The sequence below is a fragment of the Coregonus clupeaformis genome, chromosome 6, assembly GCF_020615455.1.
Source record: "Coregonus clupeaformis isolate EN_2021a chromosome 6, ASM2061545v1, whole genome shotgun sequence".
Classification (NCBI taxonomy): domain Eukaryota; kingdom Metazoa; phylum Chordata; class Actinopteri; order Salmoniformes; family Salmonidae; genus Coregonus; species Coregonus clupeaformis.
In genome coordinates, this window is record NC_059197.1 from 1,186,880 (window position 1) to 1,214,034 (window position 27,155).

At 45.5% G+C, this 27,155-nt stretch overlaps 1 protein-coding gene across 4 annotated transcripts in view; it reads left to right on the forward strand.

The window, feature by feature from the left end:
* Positions 1-13,313: 13,313 nt before the first annotated feature.
* Positions 13,314-27,155, forward strand: part of LOC121567356 (histone-lysine N-methyltransferase 2A-like) — a 42,197-nt gene continuing 28,355 nt past the window's right edge. For all 4 annotated transcript variants that reach the window (XM_045217150.1, XM_041877350.2, XM_045217158.1 and 1 more), the window contains exons 1-3: positions 13,314-13,580; positions 22,940-23,012; positions 23,658-27,037. In XM_045217150.1, the coding sequence (XP_045073085.1) occupies positions 13,335-13,580; positions 22,940-23,012; positions 23,658-27,037 (3,699 nt within the window). In that variant the 5' untranslated portion in view covers positions 13,314-13,334. The remainder of the gene's footprint in view (positions 13,581-22,939; positions 23,013-23,657; positions 27,038-27,155) is intronic.

Consider the following 27,155-nt stretch of genomic DNA (forward strand, 5'->3'; position numbering starts at 1 on the left):
TTTCCTTATATGAACTGTAACTCAGTCAAATCTTTGAAATTGTTGCATGTTGCGTTTATATTTTTGTTCAGTGTAGCTAAGGACAGCCTTTGAGTAATTTGGTTGTTCAAGTACACGCTTCTACACACACTTTTTTATTGTTTGACAGTATCCGTACAAAAATTGGAATATTAAAACAAACGTCGACCAATAACAAAAGTGTGTGTTGAAGCGTGTACTTGAACAACCAAATTACTCAAAGGCTGTCCTTAGCTACACTGAACAAAAATATAAACGCAACATGCAACAATTTCAAAGATTGACCAACCAAATTACTCCTTTATCATGAGTCTTGTGTAATTTTACACAGATCAGTATTACCTTGGTATTAACCATTTTCTCAAGCCCCATGGGAAATGAACACTGAACAGTGTGGGTCACTTTCAGGTTTGGGCATGGCTCACATCAACACCATTATCCCAGAAACCTTAGACCCACTCCAATTTGCATACCGCCCCAACAGATCCACAGATGATGCAACTGGATCCTGGACTTCCTGACGGGCCGCCCCCAGGTGGTAAGGGTAGGTAACAACACATCTGCCACACTGATCCTCAACACGGGGGCCCCTCAGGGGTGCGTGCTCAGTCCCCTCCTGTACTCCCTGTTCACCCATGACTGCATGACCAGGCACGACTCCAACACCATCATTAAGTTTGCCGACGACACAACAGTGGTAGGCCTGATCACCAACAACGATGAGACAGTCTATAGGGAGGAGGTCAGAGACCTGGCCGTGTGGTGCCAGGATAACAACCTCTCCCTCAACGTGATCAAGACAAAGGAGATGATTGTGGACTACAGGAAAAAAAAGAGGACTGAGCACGCCCCCATTCTCATCGACGGGGCTGTAGTGGAACAGGTTGAGAGCTTCAAGTTCCTTGGTGTCCACATCACCAACGAACTATCATGGTCCAAACACACCAAGACAGTCGTGAAGAAGGCACGACAAAGCCTATTTCCCCTCAGGAGACTAAAAACAGCTTCTACCCCCAAGCCATAAGACTCCTGAACAGCTAATCATGGCTACCCGGACTATTTGCACTGCCCCCCCACCCCATCTTTTTACGCTGCTGCTACTCTGTTAATTATTTATGCATGGTCACTTTAACTCTACCCACATGTACATATTACTTCAACTACCTCAACTAGCCGGTGCCCCCGCACATTGACTCTGCACCGGTACCCCCCTGTATATATAGCCTCCCTACTGTTATTTTATTTTACTTTTGCTCTTTTTTTCTCAACACTTTTTTGTTGTTTTATTTTACTTTTTTATTTAAAATAAATGCACTGTTGGTTAAGGGCTGTAAGTAAGCATTTCACTGTAATGTCTGCACCTGTTGTATTCGGCGCATGTGGCCAATACAATTTGATTTGATTTGATTTGATTTCAATTTTAAGTGGTTTAAGATCATATCAAACTTTACAAGGCAACAGTAAACATGTCATCCCCCACGAATGATGCAGCACCCCCAATGGGCCAATCAGTGTAATTTTGGAAATGACGGATCTCCATGACAAGACCCTTCATTCACCCAAGTTTCGTCAAAATGGGGCCAGTGACGTCTGAGATATCGCGTGTGACTAACGTACGTACAGTTGATTACTATAGCGCCACCCTGGGCCAATCAGAGTAATTTTGTAAATGCCGGATCTCTGGCAAGACGCATCATTCACCCATGTTTTGTCAAAATCGGGCCAGTAGTGTCTGAGATATCGCGTGGGTTAGCTAGACTTATATCCCTGAGCATGTCAGCACTCTGAATCAAACAAATCAAGAGATATAAACATGTGCCCGTTATAGAGCAACCGTGAGGTCCATATGAATGTTGATTCTTGACAGTGTTAGCAACATGTGTACCAAATGTTCTTACAATACGAATATCCTTGACTGAATGTATATGCATTTATCTCCCAGACCATGCCCACGTGAATGTTTATTGGTCAATAGCAGCCATGTTTTAGGCACTAGTCTGCCAGGGGCACTTGGCCGGTTCCAAATCGAACGCAATCAACTTTCAGCCGGTGCAAAACACACAAACACGGGCGCCCGGGCGAGATGAATGGAACCCCCTCATTGATGATTTGTTGGATATGAGTGACAGAGTGAAAAGAAGGAAGCCAATGGTGACTTTGAAACAGTTACAGAGTTTAATGGCTGTGATAGGAGAAAACTGAGGATGGATCTATAACATTGTAGTCACTCCACAATACTAACCTATATAATTGACAGAGTGAAAAGAAGGAAGCCTGTACAGAATATTCCAAAACATGCATCCTGTTTGCAACAAGGCACTAAAGTAATACTGCAAAAAAATTGGCAAAGCAATCAACTTATAGTCCTGAATACGATGTGTTATGTTTGGGGCAAATCCAATACAACACATTACTGAGTACCACTCTCCATATTTTCAAGTATAGTGGTGGCTGCAACATGTTATGGGTATGCTTGTAATCGTTAAGGACTGGGGAGTTTTTCAGCATAAAAAATAAATGAAATGGAGCTAAGCACAGGCAAAATCCTAGAGGAAAACCTGGTTCAGTCAGCTTTCCACCAGACACTGGGAGATTAATTCACCTTTCAGCAGGACAATAACCTAAAACACAAGGCCAACTCTGCACTGGAGTTGCTTACCAAGAAGACAGTGAATGTTCCTGAAAGGCCGAGTTAGTTTTGACTTAAATCTATTTGAAAATCTATGTCAAGAACTGAAAATTGTTGTCTAGCAATGATCAACAACCTTCCCTACTCAGTTGCTTGAAGAATTTTGAAAAGAATAATCGGCAAATGTTGCAAAATCCAGGTGTGGAAAGCACTTAGAGACTTAGAGACTTACCCAGAAAGACTCACAGCTGTAACCGATGCCAAAGGTGCTTCTACAAAGTATTGACTCAGGGGTGTGAATACTTATGTAAATTAGATATTTATATATTTCATTTTCAATACATTTGCAAACATTTCTAAAAACATGTTTTCACTTTGTTATTATGGGGTATTGTGTGTAGATGGGTGAGAAACCCCCCCAATTTTATCCATTTTGAATTCAGGCTGTAACACAACAAAATATGGAGTAAGTCAAGGGGTATGAAGACTTTCTGAAGGCACTGTATATGAATCTGAAACGTTTTTCACATAAACGTTTTTCCATTTTATTTTATGACCCCAAACCCAACCTCTAACTGTTTTATGCGCTCTTTATCTTATATATTTGTTGCTTTCCCCCCACCGATGATGTCATGAAGCACTTCCCGGGTGCAACAAAGGGACAAGTGGGAACGGCTTACAACAGTAAAATGGCTGAATTGAGAATTCAATAAATGTTTTAGTGTTTAGTGTTTTTTTTCTAATGTTTTATTACCATGACTACAAGTATCACTGAAATAATGCTCCCGTAACATATGTTAACACATATTGTTAACATGTATTGTGATATATAAGGGACATATATGTAATAAACATTTGAATAATATGAGTCAAACATTAGATGAGCATATAAGGTAACATACATTATGACATACAAGGGACATATGTAATAAACATTTGAATGTGTCACATATAAGAGTATATAAGTATTATACACTACCGGTCAAAAGTGTTAGAACACCTACTCATAGTTTTTTTTTTTTTTTTTTTTTACTATTTTCTACATTGTAGAATAATAGTGAATACATCAAAACTATGAAATAACACATATGGAATCATGTAGTAACCAAAAAAGTGTTAAACAAATCAAAATATATTTTATATTTGAGATTCTTCAAATAGCCACCCTTTGCCTTGATGACAGCTTTGCACAAGGAGTTCCCACATATGCTGAGCACTTGTTGGCTGCTTTTCCTTCACTCTGCCGTCTGACTCATCCAAAACCATCTCAATTTGGTTGAGGTCGGGGGATTGTGGAGGCCAGGTCATCTGATGCAGCACTCCATCACTCTCCTTCTTGGTAAAATAGCCCTTACACAGCCTGGAGGTGTGTTGGGTCATTGTCCTGTTGAAAAACAAATGATAGTCCCACTAAGCCCAAACCAGATGGGATGGCGTATCGCTGCAGAATGCTGTGGTAGCCATGCTGGTTAAGTGTGCCTTGAATTCTAAATATATCACAGACAGTGTCACCAGCAAAGCATCCCAACACCATAACACCTCCTCCTCCATGCTTTACGGTGGGAAATACACATGCGGAGATCATCCGTTCACCCACACCGTGTCTCACAAAGACACAGTGGTTGGAACCAAAAATCTCAAATTTGGACTCCAGCATTCCTATTAAAACCAAAATAAGTTTATTTTTTAATTCTGTTCACGCCTACATAAAATGATCAATATTCATTTTTTATTTTAAAGCATTGTAAACTTTTTATTTTTGGTCCAGTGGATGATTGGTCTGTGGCCTTGACTGTCTGTGAGTGGTTGCATCTCTCCACCCCATCCCTTAACTGTTTACAGGAACAATGGTGAGGTGTTTGCTCTGTCCCTATTCTATAGATTGCCCTTTAACCTTTTGTAGCCTTCTGCCTGGTGTGTTTAACTTGTCTAAAGTATGGTATCTTTAAAGTTTTTTTTTTTTTATATGTATTATTTGTATTTTTTTTTCTAGTTGAGTATATTATTTATATTGCTTTGTCTTGTCTGTGTGTGTGTAAAACTTAATAAACAGAGTTCTCAAAAAAAAAATTGGACTCCAGACCAAAGGTCTAATGTCCGTCCATTGCTCGTGTTTCTTGGCCCAAGCAGGTCTCTTCTTCTTATTGGTGTCCTTTAGTAGTGGTTTCGTTGCAGCAATTCGACCATGAAGGCCTGATTCACACAGTCTCCTCTGAACAGTTGATGCTGAGATGTGTCTGTTACTTGAACTCTGTTAAGCATTTATTTGGGCTGCAATTTCTGAGGCTGGTAACTCTAATGAACTTATCCTCTGCAGCAGAGGCAACTCTGGGTCTTCCATTCCTGTGGTGGTCCTCATGAGAGCCAGTTTCATCATAGCACTTGATGGTTTTTGCAACTGCACTTGAAGAAACTTTCAAAGTTCTTGAACTTTTCCGTATTGACTGACCTTGTCTTAAAGTAATGATGGACTGTCATTTCTCTTTGTTATTTGAGCCATAATATGGACTTGGTCTTTTACCAAATACGGCTATCTTGTCACAACACAACTGATTGGCTCAAACACATTAAGGAAGGAAATTCCACAAATGAACTTTTAAGAAGGCACACCTGTTAATTGAAATGGATTCCAGGTGACTACCTCATGAAGCTGGTTGAGAGAATGCCAAGCGTGTGCAAAGCTGTCATCAAGGCAAAGGGTGGCTATTTGAAGAATCTCAAATATTTGTTTAACACTTTTTTGGTTACTACATGATACCATATGTGTTATTTCATAGTTTTGATGTCTTCACTATTATTCTACAATGTAGAAAATAGTAAAAACAAAGAAAAACCCTTGAATGAGAAGGTGTGCCCAAACTTTTGACTGGTACTGTATATGAAAACGGCAAATTCTTGTATATATATGTACTTATATGTACCTATATGTGTGGAAACATATACAGTTGAAGTCGGAAGTTTACATACACAGCCAAATACATTTAAACGCAGTTTTTCACAATTCCTGACATTTAATCCTAGTAAAAATGCCCTGTCTTAGGTCAGTTAGGATCACCACTTTATTTTTAGAATGTGAAATTAAGAACAAAAGTAGAGAGAATGATTTATTTCAGCTTTTATTTCTTTCATCACATTCCCAGTGGGTCAGAAGTTTACATACACTCAATTAGTATTTGGTAGCATTGCCTTTAAATTGTTTAACTTGGGGCAACATTTTCAGATAGCCTTCCACAAGCTTCCCACAATAAATTGGGTGAATTTTGGCCCATTCCTCCTGACAGAGCTGGTGTAACTGAGTCAGGTTTGTAGGCCTCCTTGCTCACACACCCTTTTTCAGTTCTGCCCACACATTTTCTATAGGATTGAGGTCAGGGCTTTCTGATGGCCACTCCAATACCTTGACTTAGTTGTCCTTAAGCCATTTTGCCACAACTTTGGAAGTGTGCTTGGGGTCATTGTCCATTTGGAAGACCCATTTGCGACCAAGCTTTAACTTCATGACTGATGTCTTGAGATGTTGCTTCAATATATCTACATAATTTTCCTTCCTCATGATGCCGTCTATTTTGTGAAGTGCACCAGTCTCTCCTGCAGCAAAGCACCCCCACAGCATGATGCTGCCACCCCCGTGCTTCACGGTTGGGATGGTGTTCTTCGGCTTGCAAGCAATCCCCTTTTTCCTCCAAACATAACAATGGTCATTATGGCCAAACAGTTCTATTTTTGTTTCATCAGACCAGAGGACATTTCTCCAAAAAGTACAATCTTTGTCCCCATGTGCAGTTGCAAACCGTAGTCTGGTTTTTTTATGGTGGTTTTGGAGCAGTGGCTTCTTCCTTGGTGAGCGGCCTTTCAGGTTATGTCGATATGGGACTCGTTTTACTGTGGATATAAATACTTTTGTACCTGTTTCCTCCAGCATCTTCACAAGGTCCTTTGCTGTTGTTCTGGGATTGATTTGCACTTTTCGCATCAAAGTACGTTAATCTCTAGGAGACAGAATGCGTCTCCTTCCTGAGCGGTATGACGGCTGCGTGGTCCCATGGTGTTTATACTTGCGTACTATTGTTTGTACAGATGAACGTGGTACCTTCAGGCGTTTGGAAATTGCTCCCAAGGATGAACCAGACTTGTGGAGGTCTACCATTTTTTTTCTGATGTCTTGGCTGATTTCTTTTGATTTTCCCATGATGTCAAGCAAAGAGGCACTGAGTTTGAAGGTAGGCCTTGAAATACATCCACAGGTACACCTCCAATTGACTCAAATAATGTCAATTAGCCTATCAGAAGCTTCTAAAGCCATGACATCATTTTCTGGAATATTCCAAGCTGTGTAAAGGCACAGTCAACTTAGTGTTTGTAAACTTCTGACCCACTGGAATTGTGATACAGTGAATTATAAGTGAAATAATCTGTCTGTAAACAATTGTTGGAAAAATTACTTGTGTCATGCACAAAGTAGATGTCCTAACCAACTTGCCAAAACTATAGTTTGTTAACAAGAAATTTGCGGAGTGGTTGAAAAACAAGTTTTAATGACTCCAACCTAAGTGTATATAAAACTTCTGACTTCAACTGTATAAGCTTATATGGGCATACTGTATGTTTCCACCATATACTGTATGCCCATATAAAACATATAAGTAATATATATGTACAGTGAGGGAAAAAAGTATTTGATCCCCTGCTGATTTTGTACGTTTGCCCACTGAAAAAGAAGTGATCAGTCTATAATTTTAATGGTCAAAAGTTTTGAGAATGACACAAGTATTGGTCTTCACAAAGTTTGCTGCTTCAGTGTTTTTAGATATGTTTGTCAGATGTTACTATGGTATACTGAAGTATATTTACAAGCATTCCATAAGTGTCAAAGGCTTTTATTGACAGTTACATTAAGTTTATGCAAAGAGTCTTTTTCAAGACCTCTGCAATCCGCCCTGGCATGCTGTCAATTAACTTCTGGGACACATCCTGACTGATGGCAGCCCATTCTTGCATAATCAATGCTTGGAGTTTGTCAGAATTTGTGGGGTTTTGTTTGTCCACCCACCTCTTGAGGATTGACCTCAAGTTCTCAATGGGATTAAGGTCTGGGGAGTTTCCTGGCCATGGACCCAAAATGTCAATGTTTTGTTCCCCGAGCCACTTAGTTATCACTTTTGCCTTATGGCAAGGTGCTCCATCATGCTGGAAAAGGCATTGTTCGTCACCAAACTGTTCTTGGATGGTTGAGAGAAGTTGCTCTCGGAGGATGTGTTGGTACCATTCTTTATTCATGGCTGTGTTCTTAGGCAAGATTGTGAGTGAGCCCACTCCCTTGGCTGAGAAGCAACCCCACACATGAATGGTCTCAGGATGCTTTACTGTTGGCATGACACAGGACTGATGGTAGCGCTCACCTTGTCTTCTCCGGACAAGCTTTTTTCCGGATGCCCCAAACAATCGGAATGGGGATTCATCAGAGAAAATGACTTTACCCCAGTCCTCAGCAGTCCAATCCCTGTACCTTTTTCAGAATATCAGTCTGTCCCTGATGTTTTTCCTGGAGAGAAGTGGCTTCCTCGCTGCCCTTCTTGACACCAGGCCATCCTCCAAAAGTCATCACTGTGCGTGCAGATGCACTCACACCTGCCTGCTGCCATTCCTGAGCAAGCTCTGCACTGGTGGTGCGCCGATCCCGCAGCTGAATCAACTTTAGGAGACGGTCCTGGCGCTTGCTGGACTTTCTTGGGCGCCCTGAAGCCTTCTTCACAACAATTGAACCTCTCTCCTTGAAGTTCTTGATTTAGGTGCAATCTTACTAGCAGCAATATCATTGCCTGTGAAGCCCTTTTTGTGCAAAGCAATGATGACGGCACGTGTTTCCTTGCAGGTAACCATGGTTAACAGAGGAAGAACAATGATTTCAAGCACCACCATCCTTTTAAAGCAGGGGTGTCAAACGTACGGCCCGCGGGCCGGATCAGGCCCGCAAACGGGTTTAATCCGGCCCGCGAGATGATTTAAAAAAAAAAAAAAAAAAAACAAACATTGTAAAGTATACTGGATGGCGCAATAGCAATTGTGTTAAGCAAGCAAACTGTTTATACCGGGGCAGAGCAAGTAGGTCAAGCACGTGCAGCCAATGAGCTACTTTGTTTTGCCCGCGATATTTATTACAGCTTCTACTTTTAACATTATGTGCTTTGGCACCCTCATTGTCCCAATATGTCTCTGTCAAAAAATAGAAAAGTGGACGCAGAGTGCAGAGTGTTCCAAGAAAAATGGTCATCCTATTTAATCACGGAATTGAATGGGAAAGCTGTATGTTTGATGTGTTCAGAGCATGTTGCAGTGCTGAAAGAATATAACCTTCGTCGCCACTATGTGAGTCTTCATGCCGACAAATATGACAACTTTCAAGGACAGCGGAGATGAGAGAAGGTGAATGAACTGTTGGCGGGTCTGAAGAAACAGCAGTCTGTGTTTACTCACAGCCGAGACATCAGTGACGCTGCAGTGAAAGCTAGCTACCTCATTGCTAATGAAATCGCAGTGGCTTCAAAACCATTTAGTGAGGGTGAATTTGTAAAAACATGCATGATGAAGGCAGCGGAGATTGTGTGCCCTGAAAAGCGGCAGGCTTTTGCAAATATCAGCCTGACAAGAAACACAGTTGCAGACAGGATTTCCGATCTTTCAGTGGATTTGGACAGCCAGTTGAAGCAAAAAGTAAAGTCATTTATTGCGTTTTCGGTTGCAATTGATGAAAGCACGGACATTACAGATGTTGCACAACTGGCCATTTTTTCATCCACGGAGTTGATGACACATTGACCGTCACCGAGGAGTTCGTGGAGTTGGTGCCGATGACAGATACAACGACAGCAGCTGATATTTTTACCGCACTCGTCGGCGCGCTGGATAGGGTCGGAGTGGACTGGTCCCGCGCTGTCAGCCTGGCTACAGATGGTGCGCCCTCAATGATCGGGAAAAAGCAGGCGTTGTGACAAAGTTCAGAGAGAAAGTGCAATCTGCAAATGGAGGACGTGATTTTTTGACTTTTCACTGTATTTTGCACCAGGAGGCTTTGTGCTGCAAGTCATTAACGTCATGAAGGTGGTCATCCAAACTGTTAATTTCATCTGATCCAGAAGCCTGAATCACCGTCAGTTTGACAGCCTTCTCAGAGAGAAAGACCACATCTATGGCCTGCCATACCACACTGAGGTAAGATGGTTAAGCCGAGGTGCTGTGCTGAGGCGTTTCTTTGATTTACGAGAAGAAATTGAACAGTTCATGGAAGAAAAGGGCAAACCAGTGTTAGAATTTCATTCCGCAGAATGGATGCCGGACCTTGCATTTATGGTGGATGTTACAGAGCACCTGAATAACTTGAACAAACAGCTGCAAGGGCGCAACAAAGTTGTCACGCAGTATTATGACAGCATACGTTCTTTCAAGTTGAAGCTGTCATTGTGGGAGACGCAACTTGCCGGTGGTGATGCAGCTCACTTCCCCTGTCTGAAAAATGTGTGCGCGACCCAACATGTGGCAGACATGAAGCGGTTCAAAGATAAAATAACGGGACTGTTACGGGAGTTTGAGCAACGCTTTCAGATTTATGTTTATATGTTTTTATGTTGATGTGCTATTGTTTTTAATTGATTTTATTTTATTTGTATATTTAACCTATTCTTGACTCTGTGGTTCTTGCACTTGTTTGGGGAACAGGATTTCATTATTTTTTATCTACATTTCTGCCTGAGAAATGACACCCTGATATAGTTCTGTGATCTGTGATATACTTCTGTGAATCACTGAGGCATTGTGTGTTTGTGTGTTCTTTGTCCTCAGAACTTTCAAATAACTTGAGGTGTTTTATGATTAATAGTGATGTTGTGCTTTTGGACACTGTCCTCAGGCTCCAGCTTTATGTTTATATGTTTTTATGTTGATGTGCTATTGTTTTTAATTGATTTTATTTTATTTGTATATTTAACCTATTCTTGACTCTGTGGTTCTTGCACTTGTTTGGGGAACAGGATTTCATTATTTTTATCTACATTTCTGCCTGAGAAATGACACCCTGATATAGTTCTGTGATCTGTGAAACAGTTCTGTTAATCACTGAGGCATTGTGTGTTTGTGTGTTCTTTGTCCTCAGAACTTTCAAATAACTTGAGGTGTTTTATGATTAATAGTGATGTTGTGCTTTTGGACACTGTCCTCAGGCTCCAGCTTTATGTTTATATGTTTTCATGTTGATGTGCTATTGTTTTTAATTGATTTTATTTTATTTGTATATTTAACCTATTCTTGACTCTGTGGTTCTTGCACTTGTTTGGGGAACAGGATTTCATTATTTTTATCTACATTTCTGCCTGAGAAATGACACCCTGATATAGTTCTGTGATCTGTGAAACAGTTCTGTTAATCACTGAGGCATTGTGTGTTTGTGTGTTCTTTTTCTTTAGAATTTTCAAATAAACTTGATGTGTTTTATGATTAATAGTGATGTTGTGCTTGTACTATTTTGGACACACTGTCCTCAGGCTCCAGCTTTATGTTGTATGTTGATCGTATTAAAACAAAGAAAACAATCTGAAGTTGTTGTTTTTAAGTTATATATACCATGATTTTTCCGGTCCGGCCCACTTGGGAATAGATTTTCCTCCATGTGGCCCCTGAGCTAAAATGAGTTTGACACCCCTGTTTTAACGCTTCCAGTCTTGTTATTCTATCTCAATCAGCATGACAGAGTGATCTCCAGCCTTGTCCTCATCAACACTCTCACCTGTGTTAACGAGAGAATCACTGACATGATGGCAGCTGGTCCTTTTGTGGCAGGGCTGAAATGCAGTGGAAATGTTTTTGGGGGATTAAGTTCATTTCCATCGCAAAGAGGGACTTTGCAATTAATTGTAATTCATCTGATCACTCTTCATAACATTCTGGAGTATAAGCAAATGTCCATCATAAAAACTGAGGCAGCAGACATTGTGAAAATTAATATTTGTGTAATTCTCAAAACTTTTGAACACGACTGTATATTGCCATATATTACTTTTCCGTACCGATGCACCAAGTCTGGAACCAATAGGACCCCGAACAGCTTCTACCCCCAAGCCATAAGACTGATAGTCCAGGCTATTGGTTAACTATTTAACTATCTGCATTGACCCTTTTTGGGTCTTTTGACTAATCACATACGCTGCTGTTACTGTTTATTATCTATCCTGTTGCCGAGTCACTTTATCCTTACCTATATTTACATATCTCAATTACTTCATAACCCTGCACATCGACTCGGTACTGGTACCCCGTATTACTCGTTGTGTATTTATTCCTTGTGTTCTTATTTTTCTATTTTTTTCTCTCTGCATTGTTGGGAAGACCCCGTAGTAAGCATTTCACTGTTAGTCTTCATCTGTTGTTTACAAAAAATCTGTAAGGGTATGGCTTCTAATTGATGAAGTAGCTGAGATGAAAGTGCAAAATGTTTCTGACAAATAGTTAACAGATTTAAAATTAGATTTATTTTCAACTGCACAATATTTCTCTTTCTGCCATCTGAAATAAGGAATGTATCATAAATTACATAATATTGTGTTATACAGGTGATTAAGTTATAGTGTAAATATAGTTTAAGTAATGACTGTTATACACATAAATGATAAATTAACTATAATCAAAGAAAGACTGTTAAAATTATTGTAATTGAAGTATTTCAGAATGTCCTGTGTGTTTCAGGTACAATTGCAGGTGCATTGCACCTATTTAGCACTTTAAAATGTAATTAAAAGTCAAATTTTTCATAGCAGACGAAAACAGTGTTAGTGACTGTCTTGTAAAATGTTGTTGTAGCAATTTATGCTTTGCGTTTTCATAACTTTGGCACCAATCATGATCCATGGCTGACCTACCTATGAGCACGGTCCTTCTGTTCATGTCAGGTTGTTTATGGGCAGTTTTACTAAATAAAGCAGCCTAGCTACTTTATGATAGACATTAAACCACGTGTATGTGTAGTCGCAGTTATATTTTTTATTTTGTTAAATACCTAGGTAGTTGTTTCTTTCAATTATTGTATATTTAAGAAAACGATATGAAAATTGATCTATTTTTGTGGCAGTCGCCACACTTTATAGCTAACGTTAAAACGTGGGTAGCCAGCGAGCTTGCTTCGACCACGTCACGTTGTAAAACATGAAATGTAGCTAGCTAGATAATTTAATTTCCAGTCTGCCATTTGGGATTTGTCAACAAAATGTAATGTATGTATATTGGCATAGCTGTTAAATTAAAAGTTAGCTAGCTATGCTCTCTCTGATCAGTCTGACTGCCTGCGAGTTCGTGGCTTGCCAGTTAGCTGGCTGCTACACATGTTTTATGTGGACTAACGTTGAATGGGATCATAGAATTAGGAATTTAATCGGATCTCTGAGATTGATCAAGCATCAGTAGCTAAGGACTGTTAGGTGTTTTTCGGGGCACGGCCCTGGAACCTGTTTAGTTCAGCTATGGCTATAGACGGTTTGTCTAGAAACGTTGAAGAAATGCATATTCTGTGCCAATGTATGTCCACCCCGAAACATGGATACGGATGTTTTTCATCGTGGTGAGTGGCGGTGGATTATGGGATATGCTGGTTCAGGGCCACGCCCACTGAGCGCTCTGATCTTAGGGCAGACAGGCAGAGTGTAAAATGGCGCACAGCTGTCGGTGGCGGTTCCCCGCTCGGCCCGGAGGGAGCAGCAACTTAGGCACCGGGAGGAGAGCAGGCCGAATCCGGGTCTCTGCCTCCCTCCGAAGTGGCACGGGCACCCACCCGAACACGCCTGGGCTCCGTCCCGGCTTTGATGCTGCGTTACAGGTCTCATCTGCTATCGGTTGCAACCTGCAGACATTTCGGGATGTTTTGGGGGAGTCGAGTGGTTCAAGCAGCGGGGAGGTAAGCGAAAGACCAACTTGATTGTGGTTGGTTGTTAGCTAACTTATTAACGTTAAATAGCTTCAAGGTGGAAGGTAACATGAAGTGCGTACGCCCGGTAGCAATGTTATACAGTAACGTTAGTACCAAGGAGTTGGATGCTGCTGCCTCCGTATTTGGTGTTAGGAGTGTGACCTAACTTGTCAACGCCAAGTAGCTAACTTTTTGTTTGGCCTTGATCCCCTCACTGGGTATCAAGCCCATCAACATGCTTCAATCCATGTGCTGCTGTTACTACCCATTTCACAGTGATACACCACACAAGTCACAACAAGGAAGCCCGTTTAGGATCAGTAGCTAACGTTAGCTGAGTAGCACCAACGGTGTTGATGTTGCGAAGAGTTAAAAGTTGCCTGGTGGCTTTCTAGCCACAATTTGGCCAAAGTGAAGAATTGATCGGCTCTCTAGTTGTCCAATATTGCCACAGAGGCGAAAATAGAGAAATGGGATATAGAGCTACAGTAGCTAGTTAGCGGCCATCGTTGGCTTAGTTGTGGAGTGCGGTGACTTGTAGGGATGGAGCCTCATATCTCACCATCAACTCATCTTCAGAGGTCAGAATTAGGTCCTACGAGCCAGTTTACAACAGTAGCTAGCTAACTTGGTCGTTATTTAGCTAACGTTAGCTCAGTTTTTGGTTAATGTCTGTGATGTTACATTGATTAAAAGTAACAGGGGACCTCCCGGTTCGCGAGCGAGGCTCCTGTTTGAAAACAAAACATGTCAACTTGGGGAGGACAAGGAACCTGAACTTCATGTTTTTGATTCTTGCTAAGGCATCTAGCTAGCTAACATTATTTATACTCAATAACTCGTTTGAATTGCCCTAGCGTAGTAACGTTTTTGCAAGCATTAGTTAGCTTAGCATTAAACGCCTATGAAGAGTTGAAGAAGCTACCGTTATCACTAGCTTGCTGCGAGGTGTCAGTGCATAATGCTAATATTGGCTAACCTTCGAAAGAGGCTATTTACCTTGCCTAAATTATCAGCTAGCTAGCTATTATTCGTCTTTCTGCCTTGATCCACGCATCTAAAGTTACTAGGTAGACGCTAGTTGGAAACAACGTTATCGAATTAGCAATTTGGGTATGACTAATGGTCTGTTTAGCTTGCTAGGTGATGGATGTAGCTTGTAGTAGAACTCGCACATTTGGCTAAGTGTTTAGCTCGTGAACCTCTACCATGCTACGCACTACGCAACGGTAACTAGCTATTGCTGATACATAGGAAAATGGGAGGTGGACATGTTTCCCCCCCCCCTTTTCACAGTGCGTAGTACCAAAATAATGTTGGAATTGTGGACATCTGATGACGTTGCTAGCGAACTACAATTTCTGGTGGGATTCGCCAGTATCATGTATGTTTGATGTGTGTTACGCCAAATTCCATCATTCTAGTACTGACGGTGAGCTACAATAACGAGCCTTTTGACGGACCTTGTGATGTGGGAGTGTGTTCGGTTTAGCGAGCTACCATCTTTATTTTTTCATGATGAGCACGCGTTCAATGCAGTGGGAGTAGACCCTAGTGTTGTAGTAGATCATACATGGAGGTTAACTCAACACTTTATGAACATTGTAAGATGTACTGTTATATTAGAGTACTTATTGGTGTTATTCAGGTTTGATGTTTAGATCACATTTTGAATGTTCTCCAGTCAATTACTCCCTCATGTGTATGATTTCAATGAGCCCATTATCATGATAAGACCTATTGGGGAAACTGGAAACACTGTTTCTGCCCTGTGTACGCATCTCCTACCATCACTAGTAGATTAGCCGAAAGGTTAATAGAATCTACTTTGATGTTGGCAAGTGCTATTGAAATTAGTCCCTCTGCCTGGGCTAACACTTTTTAGGAAGGGGGATAAACATGCCCCCCTCCCTCTATCCCAAGACACACAAGAGGGGGGGTGGGGGGAAACGCACTATCTGGGATGCGGTGGGACAGACTGCCAAAATCCCTGTGGAACTTGCCGCTCATGGAAGTTGCAGACACAGCGTTGTGATTTCATTCAGAGTGAATGTTGTGCCTGGGTAGGATTGTTCTGGCTCATCACAGCCTGCTGAGCTCACAGAGCAGCCGGACACTGAGCCCCTCCTTCCAGGCAGACCCAAATCAACTTCAGCCACACAGGGGCCGTCTGAGCTCAACTTTTCTTCTGACAGCTGCCACTTTGGAATAGATTAGCCAAGCCTTTGAGATCCCTCAAAAGAGGGTTTGTAGACTATTGTTGTTCAAATGGCAGCATTTGTAGGCTATTGAATTTGGTGTCAAAGTATTTATTTTATTGATCCAGACAAATGATGGTTGTTTATTTAAGCGCCCATCTGTCAAAGTTGTCTTTTTGGGGACATTTGTTTGTCCTAAAAAAAAAAAGTCACTCACTTTTGTTTTGTGTTTCTTAGAATTGAACCCCCAGCTCTCTTGACTCAGATTAAGACCGATGTCAATCCCTCACACAAGTGCAGCTGAATAGATGTTATCAAACGGAACGCTTTGCCCCACTGGTTTTTGCAACATTTTGTGTTTTGGTGAAAGGGGTCCAGCAGGTGTTTGCCCTATTTATATGGCTGAGCTTTGTCTGCTTTTATTCCAGCTTTCATGAAGTGCAGACGGCTGAAAGAGCACAGGCAAGGATATCAAAGGGTGAAGAGGGAAGCCTCCTCCCCCAGGGACTACGCTGGGAGGAGAATTAGTCACAGGCCCTCCCATCCACAGCTTTATTCTGCTCTAACAGGCGGCCAAAAGGTTTTCACCTCTGCTTTCAGAGCTGTGAGAAAGCCGTCAATTGTGTGTGTGTGTGTGTGGGGCTGGTCCCCCAGATGTTATGTACCTTATTGCACCTCGCAGGAGGTGCTTCTTCAGCTTTGTTTTGATTAGGCTGCCGGTGGAGCTGCCTCTCCCTGCCACTGTGGGTGTGAGGTGTTGGGAACATGAGCCATCAATCCTAGCAGCATCAGTGTTTTGGCACCCGAGAGAGACTAATATCAACCTTTTTGTGGGACACTCAGAATTCCTCCTTTTATTTCTTGAATTCTTTTGAGACCAACCATTGCAGTCATTGGCCAGAGCAATCCGAGAGGAATTCCCCAGTGGCCTTTTAGTAGGAATGTGTCACCGGAAGGGCATATACAGTATGATCTCCCCAATCGAAATTCAAAGGAGGGGTGAAGTATCCATAGTAAATCGGAGTGAAGCTTCTAGCCGTTCATTTGGTTGTTCAGAGGTATCAGTGTGGATTTAGATGGACTGCTGCTCCAAATTACTATCATAATGAGAATATGATCAGGAGGCGCATTTGTCCGTACCCAGCTCCAGGCCATTTTGAAATTTATTTATTTTGGTTAGATTTAGTCTTGTAGCCGACATTGAATAATACAGTTGAGTAGTACAAAATATCATGTGATTTAAAAAAAATAATCTTGCCCTACATTCATTGCATCAATCTCAATTGTTAAATCAACTGATTTTGAGTTCTCCCTGTGCTCGTAATCGTATTCCCTGACCACATTCACAATTTCGAGACTTGCTTTGCACAGTTTCTCGACATATATTTATTTTCTGACATCTCTCGCCATTGACTTGGGTTTAAACATCACAGTCCCGCAGTGAAGGACTGTCTGAAACTTCAAACGGCAGATTTCTTGCAAGATGATTATACAGCATGGAATTCTTTAGAATTCTGAGGAAAGCGTCAGTTAGAAACTGTAACTTAACAATGCTAGTAATTAAATGGGACTTGAGGTTCTCTAGACATTTAGATTCCCTGGAAGTTTGGAGCTGAATTCTACCGCTTTTAAATATCCCAGGGCTGAGAGTTAATGATCAGTTGCACTACTTGATGTGGATATGTGGGGGTTACAGGGATTGTGTGTGTGTGTGGAGCATCAGCGTTCCTGAAGAGCAGAGCAGCCCTCAGTGACTCTTATTTACCTTGCGTTTAAAGCGAGCTACTGCTGGGACTTCTCTTCTCTGCCTGGTGTTTTTAAAATTACAGTAAATGTTGAAAGTAGATGAATACATTTTAATAAAACTTTAGCTGAACATCACTAACTGGTGGGGTTTTTTCAGGTTATCTTCTGATTTTAAAGAACAGTCATATTGGGATTCTCACCTCGCCAACATACACTAGTGAGGCATAACAGAATACCTCAAACCACTTTTACATCCGGTCTGATGGTTCTGCGCTTGCAGGGGACAGGCCCAACTAGCAGACCGAAACATGAACATCTCCGCAATGAATCGGACCTGTTGCTCTGTCTTAACCAGTCTATGAGGAAAGACTAGGCAAGACGTGATGTGGAAGTGTAGGTAAAAATGTGCATGTTGTGGATGGAAAACAAACGGAAGCAGGGGGGTAAGAAAAATATGAAGAGTCTGAGGACACAACACAAGCTTTTCTTGTCACTCCTCCAACAAGAGCCTTCCGACTAGGTTATGCATGCTACCTCTCATCCCCCCTCTCTCCCTGACTGTACTGCTACTTTGTGTTTACAACAGTAGCATTTAGGGCCTTGCTCAAGAGCACATAGGCAGGATTTTCACCTTGTCGCCTTGGGGATTTGAACCAGCTACCTTTCGGTTAACAATGTTCTTAACCGCTAGGCTTTCTGCTGTCCCCTGTCCTAGTCGTATCAGGTGGCTCCCTGTCCTGCAAGCAAGCCCATAAGCCCATTGGTTTCGCAGCACGCTGCTCTCCCCGGGCTGCCTGTGGGCATGGAGCGAGTGTGTGTGCGACTCTAGCGCATGTCTGGCTGCACGGGGGAGTGAGAGGCTTGTGTATGGGAGGCTTGTTTAGATTGGGATCTAGCTTGCTTCTGTGCGAGCATGTTCAACCCCAACCTCTCTTTATCCCCGCGGTCCCCCTAGAGACATGCACAGGCTCCGATGCTGTACCAGGTGGTCAAGACGAACCCCCCCCCACACCCTCCTTTTCTGCCCATCCCCGTTTCCTCTTCCTCCTTCCCTCTCCTGTTTTGGCTCTGTTTACATCTAGCGGTGTGGTTCACGCGAAGGGAGGAGGAGTGTGTATGTGAGTGAGAGAGTGCCAGGGAGGCAGAGCCATGACGTAACTGAGCTTCTCGCATTTGTCGCGTTCCGCCCCCTTATCACCCTGCAACCAACCAACACCTATAGCAACCTGCCTGAGAAGATGCTGATAAACGCTGTCTGTATAAACTGTAGCACAGTCTATCAGTGTCAGAGTTGAAGTGAAAGATGGATAGATCGAAATATTCAGGTGTCATTAGGCAACATGATTAAAAATGAATGAATTTGAAAAAGGAAAGCTAATAATTTATGAGGCTGCTACTATATTGCAAATTATCGACACTTGTCGTCGTCACCAAAAATCTAGGCTATATGCCAAATGAAATTGCCACTGACTGAATGTTGCCTAATCACTATATTACTAGTAAATGTGATGTTAACATGTTGGAAGTGCTATTCAGGTTGGAGGTAAGACTGTAGTGGAGTTAAGACTGTGGACTCCTAGACAGCAGCTGCTCTACAAACTGGGCCAAAGGGACTTAAACTACAGCTCCACATGCTGCTATAAATAAAGATGATGAATTGACACACCCCCACCCCTCTGGCACGAGGAGTGACACAAAAGACTTCCAAAGGAACTCTTGAGATATGAATCATCTCACCAGCCCCGCAGGGTTGGTTGGCTGGGGATTCACTGTGGCTAGTGGGGGTAAGGCCTAGTTACGGTGGGATGCAAAGATGGCCGTCTAAGACCTATGTGTTTTCTGACATGCATGTATGAGTTATCTTTGGCCTCTCAAGTTGCCCAAGTCTAATGGTCAGTACAACTGACGGTCATAAACGACAATGCTTTTGCTAGTTAAGCTAGGCGTACCATAGAATATACATTTGCTGTTAAACTTACAGGCATTTTGCAGTTGATGAGCGGGGTCCCACTTTGGTGTTGGGGGACATTGAGTCTGTCGGTCTCTTGTTTTTATCTGCTTGATCTATAATTACTGTTACACACTCATCCTGTGGCCCAGACGTAATTACAAATGGAGGGTCCTGGAGACTGAGTAATATTATTTTTCTGTCCAATTCCAAGTGAGCGGAGTGGATCTTTTAACTGGTGCTGTGAGTGTGACGCGTTTATTTCCTGATATAAAATATCCCACACCCCACTGTAGAGACTGCACTGATTAGGTCCACCATCATCATGTACAGTTGTAGACGAGGGCACCATATGGCACCCTATTCCCTATCTAGTGCACTACTTTTGACCAAAGCCCTATGGGCCCTGGTCAAAAGTAGTGTACTAAACAGGCAATAGGGTTCCATTTGAGGTGCAGCCTAGGCCTAGTCAACTGAGAGCACCATTGGATGTTGTTGACCTCACTATGAGTCATGTTTTAACATGCTGTCTGGGTTGCTTTGGAATTATTGCCTTCAGGTAACTCCTATAGCTAGAGATGGTCTCGTTCACTGTGCCTAACCTCAACATGAGGAGAGAGTGAAACATTTAGAGGGAAGTAAAATGAGTACCCTACTAAGTGAATGTGTGTGTATTATGTCAGGAGATGAGTCGGGCCCATCAGGCCCCCTCAAAGATTACCTGACTGAGTGGGTGACATCACAGCTGATATAAGGCAGCCTAGCAACCGCTGCTGCTAAGGATACCTGTGTGCCCTGATAGGACTTCCTGGAAGTTAAGAAAAACAAATGTCATGCTAACATCAAAGCGGTGACCCGATCCTGTAGGTTCATGCTCTACAACATTCGCAGAGTACGACCCTACCTTACACAGGAAGTGGCACAGGTCCTAATCCAGGCACTTGTCATCTCCCGTCTGGATTACTGCAACTTGCTGTTGACTGGGCTCCCTGCCTGTGCCATTAAACCCCTACAACTCATCCAGAACACTGCAGCCCGTCTGGTGTTCAACCTTCCCAAGTTCTCTCACGTCACCCCGCTCCTCCGCACACTCCACTGGCTTCCAGTTGAAGCTCGCATCTGCTACAAGACCATTGTGCTTGCCTACGGAGCTGTGAGGGGAACGGCACCTCCGTACCTTCAGGCTCTGATCAGTCCCTACACCCAAACGAGGGCATTGCGTTCATCCACCTCTGGCCTGCTGGCCCCCCTACCTCTGCGGAAGCACAGTTCCCGCTCAGCCCAGTCATCCTGTTAATGCAGAATTCTGAGTTTTTCACTCGGAAAAAAAGAGAATGCATAAGAAATATCTTGCTGCGTTTTGTAAGCACAGGTCTTAAAAGCTTCTTATTGTAACGTCTGTTCGGCATCAGACACATTTTGTGCTTCAGTTGCACTTCTCCAGGATGAGAATTCACCAACCGGCATTCTATCAGCAGACAACGCACTGACTGATGTGTAGCTACTTTTCTCCGGTACTTTTCTCGGTGTAGCCTACTTTTTTCAGGTAAAATGAAAGATTTAACTTCAAGCAAAACAGGAAATGTATCTAGCTACATGCTTTCCATGGCTTCTGTACTCACCGTTCACCCATGACTGCGTGGCCAAGCATGACTCCAACGCCACCATTAAGTTTGCCGACGACACAACGGCGGTAGGCCTGATCACCGACAACGATGAGACAGCCTATTGGGAGGAGGTCAGAGACCTGGAAGTGTGGTGCCAGGACAACAACCTCTCCCTCAACGTGATCAAGACAAAGGAGATGATCGTGGACTACAGGAAAAGGAGGCCCGAGCACGCCCCCATTCTCATCGACAGGGCTGTAGTGGAGCAGGTTGAGAGCTTCAAGTTCCTTGGTGTCCACAACACCAACAAACTGTCATGGTCCAAACACACCAAGACAGTCGTGAAGAGGGCACGACAAAGCCTATTCCTCCTCAGGAGACTGAAAAGATTTGGCATGCGTCTACAGCTGCACCATCAAGAGCATCCTGATTGGTTGCATCACAGCCTGGTATGGCAACTGCTCGGCCTCCGACCGCAAGGCGCTACAGAGGGTAGTGCGTACGGCCCAGTACATCACTGGGGCCAAGCTTCCTGCCATCCAGGACCTCTATACCAGGCGGTGTCAGAGGAAGACCCTAAAAATTGACAAAGACTCCAGCCACCCTAGTCATAGACTGTTCTCTCTGCTACCGCACGGCAAGTGGTACCGGAGCGCCAAGTCTAGGTCCAAAAGGCTTCTGAACAGCTTCTACCCCCAAGCCATAAGACTGCTGAACAGCTATTCAAATGGCTACCCAGACTATTTGCGTTGACCCCAACTACACGTTGTTTATTATCTAAGCATAGTGACTTTACCCCTACCTACATGTACATATTACCTCGACTAACCTTTACCCCCGCACATTGACTTGGTACCAGTACCCCTTGTATATAGCCTCGTTATTGTTTCTTTTATTTTTTTATTTAGTTTATTTAGTAAATATTTTTTCTTAACTGCATTGTTGGTTAAGGGCTTGTAAGTAAGCATTTCACAGTAAGGGCATTCGGCGCATGTGACAAATAAAATGTGATTTCATAACATTTAGAAATATCATGGCCATGCCTAGTTTTTGCAAAAAATACCTTGCTTTTTCATTGTAAGCTCATTTACTTATGTGGTTGCTAACCAAATAGTGTTGCACTTCTGTTGTCATCTGATGAAAATGAAGCTATTTTCCGCCTAATGTTTCGCGCTGATGTCTTTTCTGTGAAGGGAAAAGTATAGTTGCATGTCCCTGATCACTCTATCGAAGCAACACAAAAAAAAAACGACTTTCAATATAAAACACAGGTGAAATGGTTTAAAACGCAGATTGTTTGATGGTCTGTGTTTGGAAATGCAGATTTCTGAACTCTAACACGACCCCTGCTTTAGATGCTTTTAGCTTTTAGCTCCTGGGCTCTTCTCAGATATTTCAGACGGTGAGACCTTTTTTCCAGAGGGTGACTAATCCGCTTAGCATATACCTAAAACAGGAAGACTTGACTGACTTGTGGTTTTGGCGGCACTGTCAGTTACTCCACTCTAGCGTTCTGACAGCGCCTTCTCCAGCAGCTTAAGGCACCTAATCTGGAAAGCATAGGGAAACTGAATGACTGGAACCCGACTGGAGTGAGTCAGCAGCAAGGCGAAAGTGAGACTGGACTACCGTTATTGACAAGGGGACTAAACTCTGTCCTTGTTTTGAGTGGTTTCAGTACGGGATGACTGTACAGAGCTAGGCCTGAACATTGTGGCTTTGAATTCTTCATCTGTTATTCACTCATCACTTTGACCTGTAAATAAAGATTACTCATTCTCTTATTTGATTGAAGTATTTTGGCAAACGTATTTACTTTTTTGTGTTTCTTGTCTTTTCCCACCATAGGAAGGAACATTTGGAGGGTTTGGTACAGTCAGTGAACACCGAAGAATACGGAGTCCGTCAAGGACGTTGGCAGGTGAGGTGTTTTTATTTACATACACTACATGACCAAAAGTATGTGGACGGACACCTGCTCGTCCAACATTTCATTCCAAAATCATGGGCATTAATATGGAGTTGGTTTCGCCTTTGCTGCTATAACAGCCTCCACTCTTCTGGCAAGGCTTTCCACTAGATGTTGTAACATTGCTGCAGGGACTTGCTTCCATTCAGCCACGAGCATTAGTGAGAGGCACTGATGTTGGGCGATTAGGCCTGGTTTGTCGAGAGTGGTGTGGAAGAACTTGACTGGCCTGCACAGAGCCCTGACCTTAACTCCATCGAACACCTTTGGGATGAATTGGAACACTGAATGCGAGCCAGGCCTAATTTTCCATCATCCGTGCCCGACCTCACTAATGCTCTTGTGGCTGAATGGAACCAAGTCCTTGCAGCAATGTTCCAACATCTAGTGGAACGCCTTCCCAGAAGAGTGGAGGCTGTTATAGCAGCAAAGGGGGGACCAACTCCAATGTTAATTCGCACTGCTTTGCGTTATCTTGGCCAAGTCGCAGTTGTAAATGAGAACTTGTTCTCAACTAGCTTACCTGGTTAAATAAAGGTTAAAAAAAAGTTTAGCCCCACTTATTTGAAACCTGTTATTTTCTCTGTTTTGTACCAGTTACTCCCACGCAGGAGAAGAAGCCCAGAGGCCGACCCCCGCGGGCCCAGACTGCACGAAAAGGGGCCGCAGGTGCCGGCCCTTCACCCTCGTCTGCCTCAGGGAAACCTGAGGGCCAGGAGCGGCCTGCGGAGAAGGCCAAGCGGCTGCCTGGGAGGCCGCCTGGCTCCGGAGAGAAGAGGAGAGGCCGTCCTCCAGCCTCTGGCACCCAGAGGAGTTGGCAGGCCCGCAGCCATGCAGCCAACGACAATGACAGCAGGCAGGCGGGACAGGAGCATGGCTCCACGGCTGCACACCGCAAGGACAGGGCCGAGGACAAGAAGGAGAGGAAGGCCACAAAGAGAACGCCCCTGGGCTCCGTGCAGCAGCAGCACGACACAGAGGCCAAGCCTCCCAAAGCGAGCCGCGAGTCCAAGGTGACCAAACTGAAGCGGCTGCGCGAGGTCAAACTGAGCCCGCTCAAGTCGCGGCTCAAGGCCATCGCCAGGAAGTGTGTGCCGGTGCCTGGCGTGCCCCGGCGCAGACGAGGACGGCCTCCCTCTGCTGAGCGCCTCAAAGCCGAGGCTGCTGCTGCTGCTCAGGCCTCTGGTTCAGATGAAACCAAACAAAAGGCCTTCAGGGTCCGCCGGGACGGAGATACGGACCCCCACACTCCTCAACAGCAGTCTAAGCTCAGGGTGTCCCATGTTGCTGAGGAGGACGACAGCCCCGACGTCCACAGCTCCTCCCCGCCCTCCAGCCCGCTCGCCTCATCCTCTCCCTCCAAGCTGGGCAGGCCGCTGAACCTGAGAACCAGCCCTCGCCACATCAAGCCCGTGCGGATCGTTCCCCCCTCCAAACGCACTGATGCCGCAATCGCCAAGCAGCTGCTGCAGCGCGCCAAGAAAGGTGCGCAGAAAAAGAAACTGTTGGAGAAGGAGGCGGTGGCCATAGGAGGGCAGGGGGGCGCTGGCATGGAGACGGGTATCCGGAGGAGGAGAAGAACGCAGCTGAAGAACATCAGGCAGTTCATCATGCCCGTGGTGAGCACTGTCTCACTGCGCATCATCAAAACCCCAAAGCGCTTCATCGAGGACGAGGGCAGCTTCGGCGCCCCTCACCCCCACATGAAGATGGCACGGTTTGATGCTGTCCCGCCCCCCGTCGCTGCTCCCCAGCCCGCCTCGGCCTCCTCCCCCATACGGGCGTCTACAGCTGCAGTCACCACCGCCGCTGCTACAGCCGTGACCGCAGCTCCGGTCGACACCCTGCCTCCCCCTGCTGCTGTCACAACCAGCAGCGCTACGGCCGTGGGGGCCAGCCTGCTCAACAACCGCTGCAACAACAGCACCAGCAACGGGCGCTTCAGCAGCAGCGCCGCCTCATGTGGCTCCAGCGCCATGTCCCAGCACTCCTCCCAGTCGTCCCGCTCCAGCAGCCCCAGCCTGGACGACTCGTCGTGCGACTCCCAGGCTTCGGAGGGCACTCAGGCCCTGTCCGAGCCCGAAGACGAGCATGACGACGAGCGAGACCACTCCCAGGGAGAGAGGGAGGGGGACTTGCTGCACACCTCCAGGCCGCCGTCGGAGCCCGAGCAGGAGCAGCGGGTGCTGATTGAGAGGGGCCGGCGGGGACGCAGAGGGCAGGGTGTGGGCAGGGGCAGCCTTGGGGCGAGGGGCAGAGGCAGCCTGGCCACCGGCGGGAAGAAGGCTATCATCAGCCCGGCCACAGGAGTGCTGATGTCCAACTCTCAACAGGCTGCCTCCACCGCCTCCTCCTCCTCCTCGTCCCCCCCGCCTCCCCCTCTCCTTAGCCCCCCGCAGCAGGCCCAGTCAGGCTCCAACACGGTGGAGCATCACCCCCACTCCCCTTGGATCCTGCCCCACCCATTTCTCCAAGGCCCGTCATTGGTGCTCTCCAGCCTGCAGGACAAGCGCAGGTCCATCCTGAGAGAGCCCACCTTCCGCTGGACATCTCGGTCTCGCACCGAGCAGCAGTACTTCTCCTCTGCTAAGTACGCCAAGGAGGGCCTTATCCGCAAGCCCATCTTCGACAATTTCCGCCCTCCCCCTCTCACGGCCCAAGACGTAGGTCTAATGCCCCATGGTGCCGGGGGGGTTGCTCCAGCGGGTTACCCCACGCCAGGCAGTGGCGGTGGGTCCGGGGCGGGCACCCGCTTATTCTCCCCACTGCATCATCACCACCAGCAGCACCCCTCGTCCCGCTTTGAGTCGACGCTCCAGAAGCGCAGCCCGCTGCTGCGCGCTCCACGCTTTACTCCCAGCGAGGCGCACTCGCGCATCTTTGAGTCGGTCACCCTGCAGTCGTCATCGGGGAGCAGCCCGGGATCGCTGTCCCCCCTCCAGTCCTCCCCAAAGTCGGGCCGGTCAGTGAGACGCAGGAGGAGGAAGACCCTGGGACCCCTGCGCGGTCAGCCCCGGTCCCCATCACACTCCATGACCACGCGGAGCAGCCAGCCAGGGGCCCCGCCAGGAAAGGGCCCCTCTGAACTATGTGTGCTGACAGGCTCTGTCTCCACCGGTGCCATCAGCACCAGTAACTCCTCCAGCTCTCTGCCCACTAGTGCCTTAACGCCTGCCCATTTCAGCACCTTCTCACCGGGCCCCCTGGGCCTCTCTACACAAGGGCCTTCCTCCTCCTGCGACGGACACAGAGCAGCCGGGAGTCTTGGTGGCGGTGCGGGCGGCAACTCCTCCTCTTCCCAACTCTTCCCCCTCTTCACTTCCAGTCCCCAGGAGACGGGCCGCGGTGCCGGGAAAGGGGGGAGAGAGAGGAGCACCTCGGCTTCCCGGGACTCGGCTCCTGTCAGGGAGATGGAAAGGGAGACTGAGAAAAGCAGAGAGCGTGAGAAGGAGAACAAAAGGGAGGGTAGAAAAGATTGGGAGAGGAGAGGGAAGGCGTCCACTCCAGACGCCTCACCTAATACGACCCCCAGCCTGTTTGCCGTGGAGGGGAGGGAAGGGGAGGAGGCTCTGACCTCCCTCGCTCCTAAAAAGACACCTGGGAGGAAGAAGTCAGCGTCCGTAGACTCTGGTACAGAGACGGCACCCGTAGACAGGGCTGTAGTCCACTCTATTCCCCTTATCTTGACCAAGGGCCGCCTATCCAAAAAGACCCGGCCCTCGGAGAGGGGGCCAGAGGCTGAGCCTGGGGAGAAGGAGAAAAAAAGTGCCCCTGCCCAGCAGACAGGCCTTCCCCCAGGGCAGACCGGCAGCAAGAAGCCCCTGGCGGCCCCGTCCCTGGGCTCCATGCTGGCGCACGCCGAGAAGCTGCCTGTGGCCGACAAGCGGGTGGCGGGCCTGCTGAAGAAGGCCAAAGCGCAGTTGTTCAAGATCGAGAAAAGCAAGTCGTTGAAGTCTCCAGACCATCCTAAAGTTCAGGTTAGTTCCCCTCCTCCTCCCCCTGCTCCTCTCCCCTCCACTGACTAGGCTATTTCTGTTGGGTTTTTTTAACACGGAAAGGGTTTTGAAATGTCTCATCGTTGTCTCAACACAACCA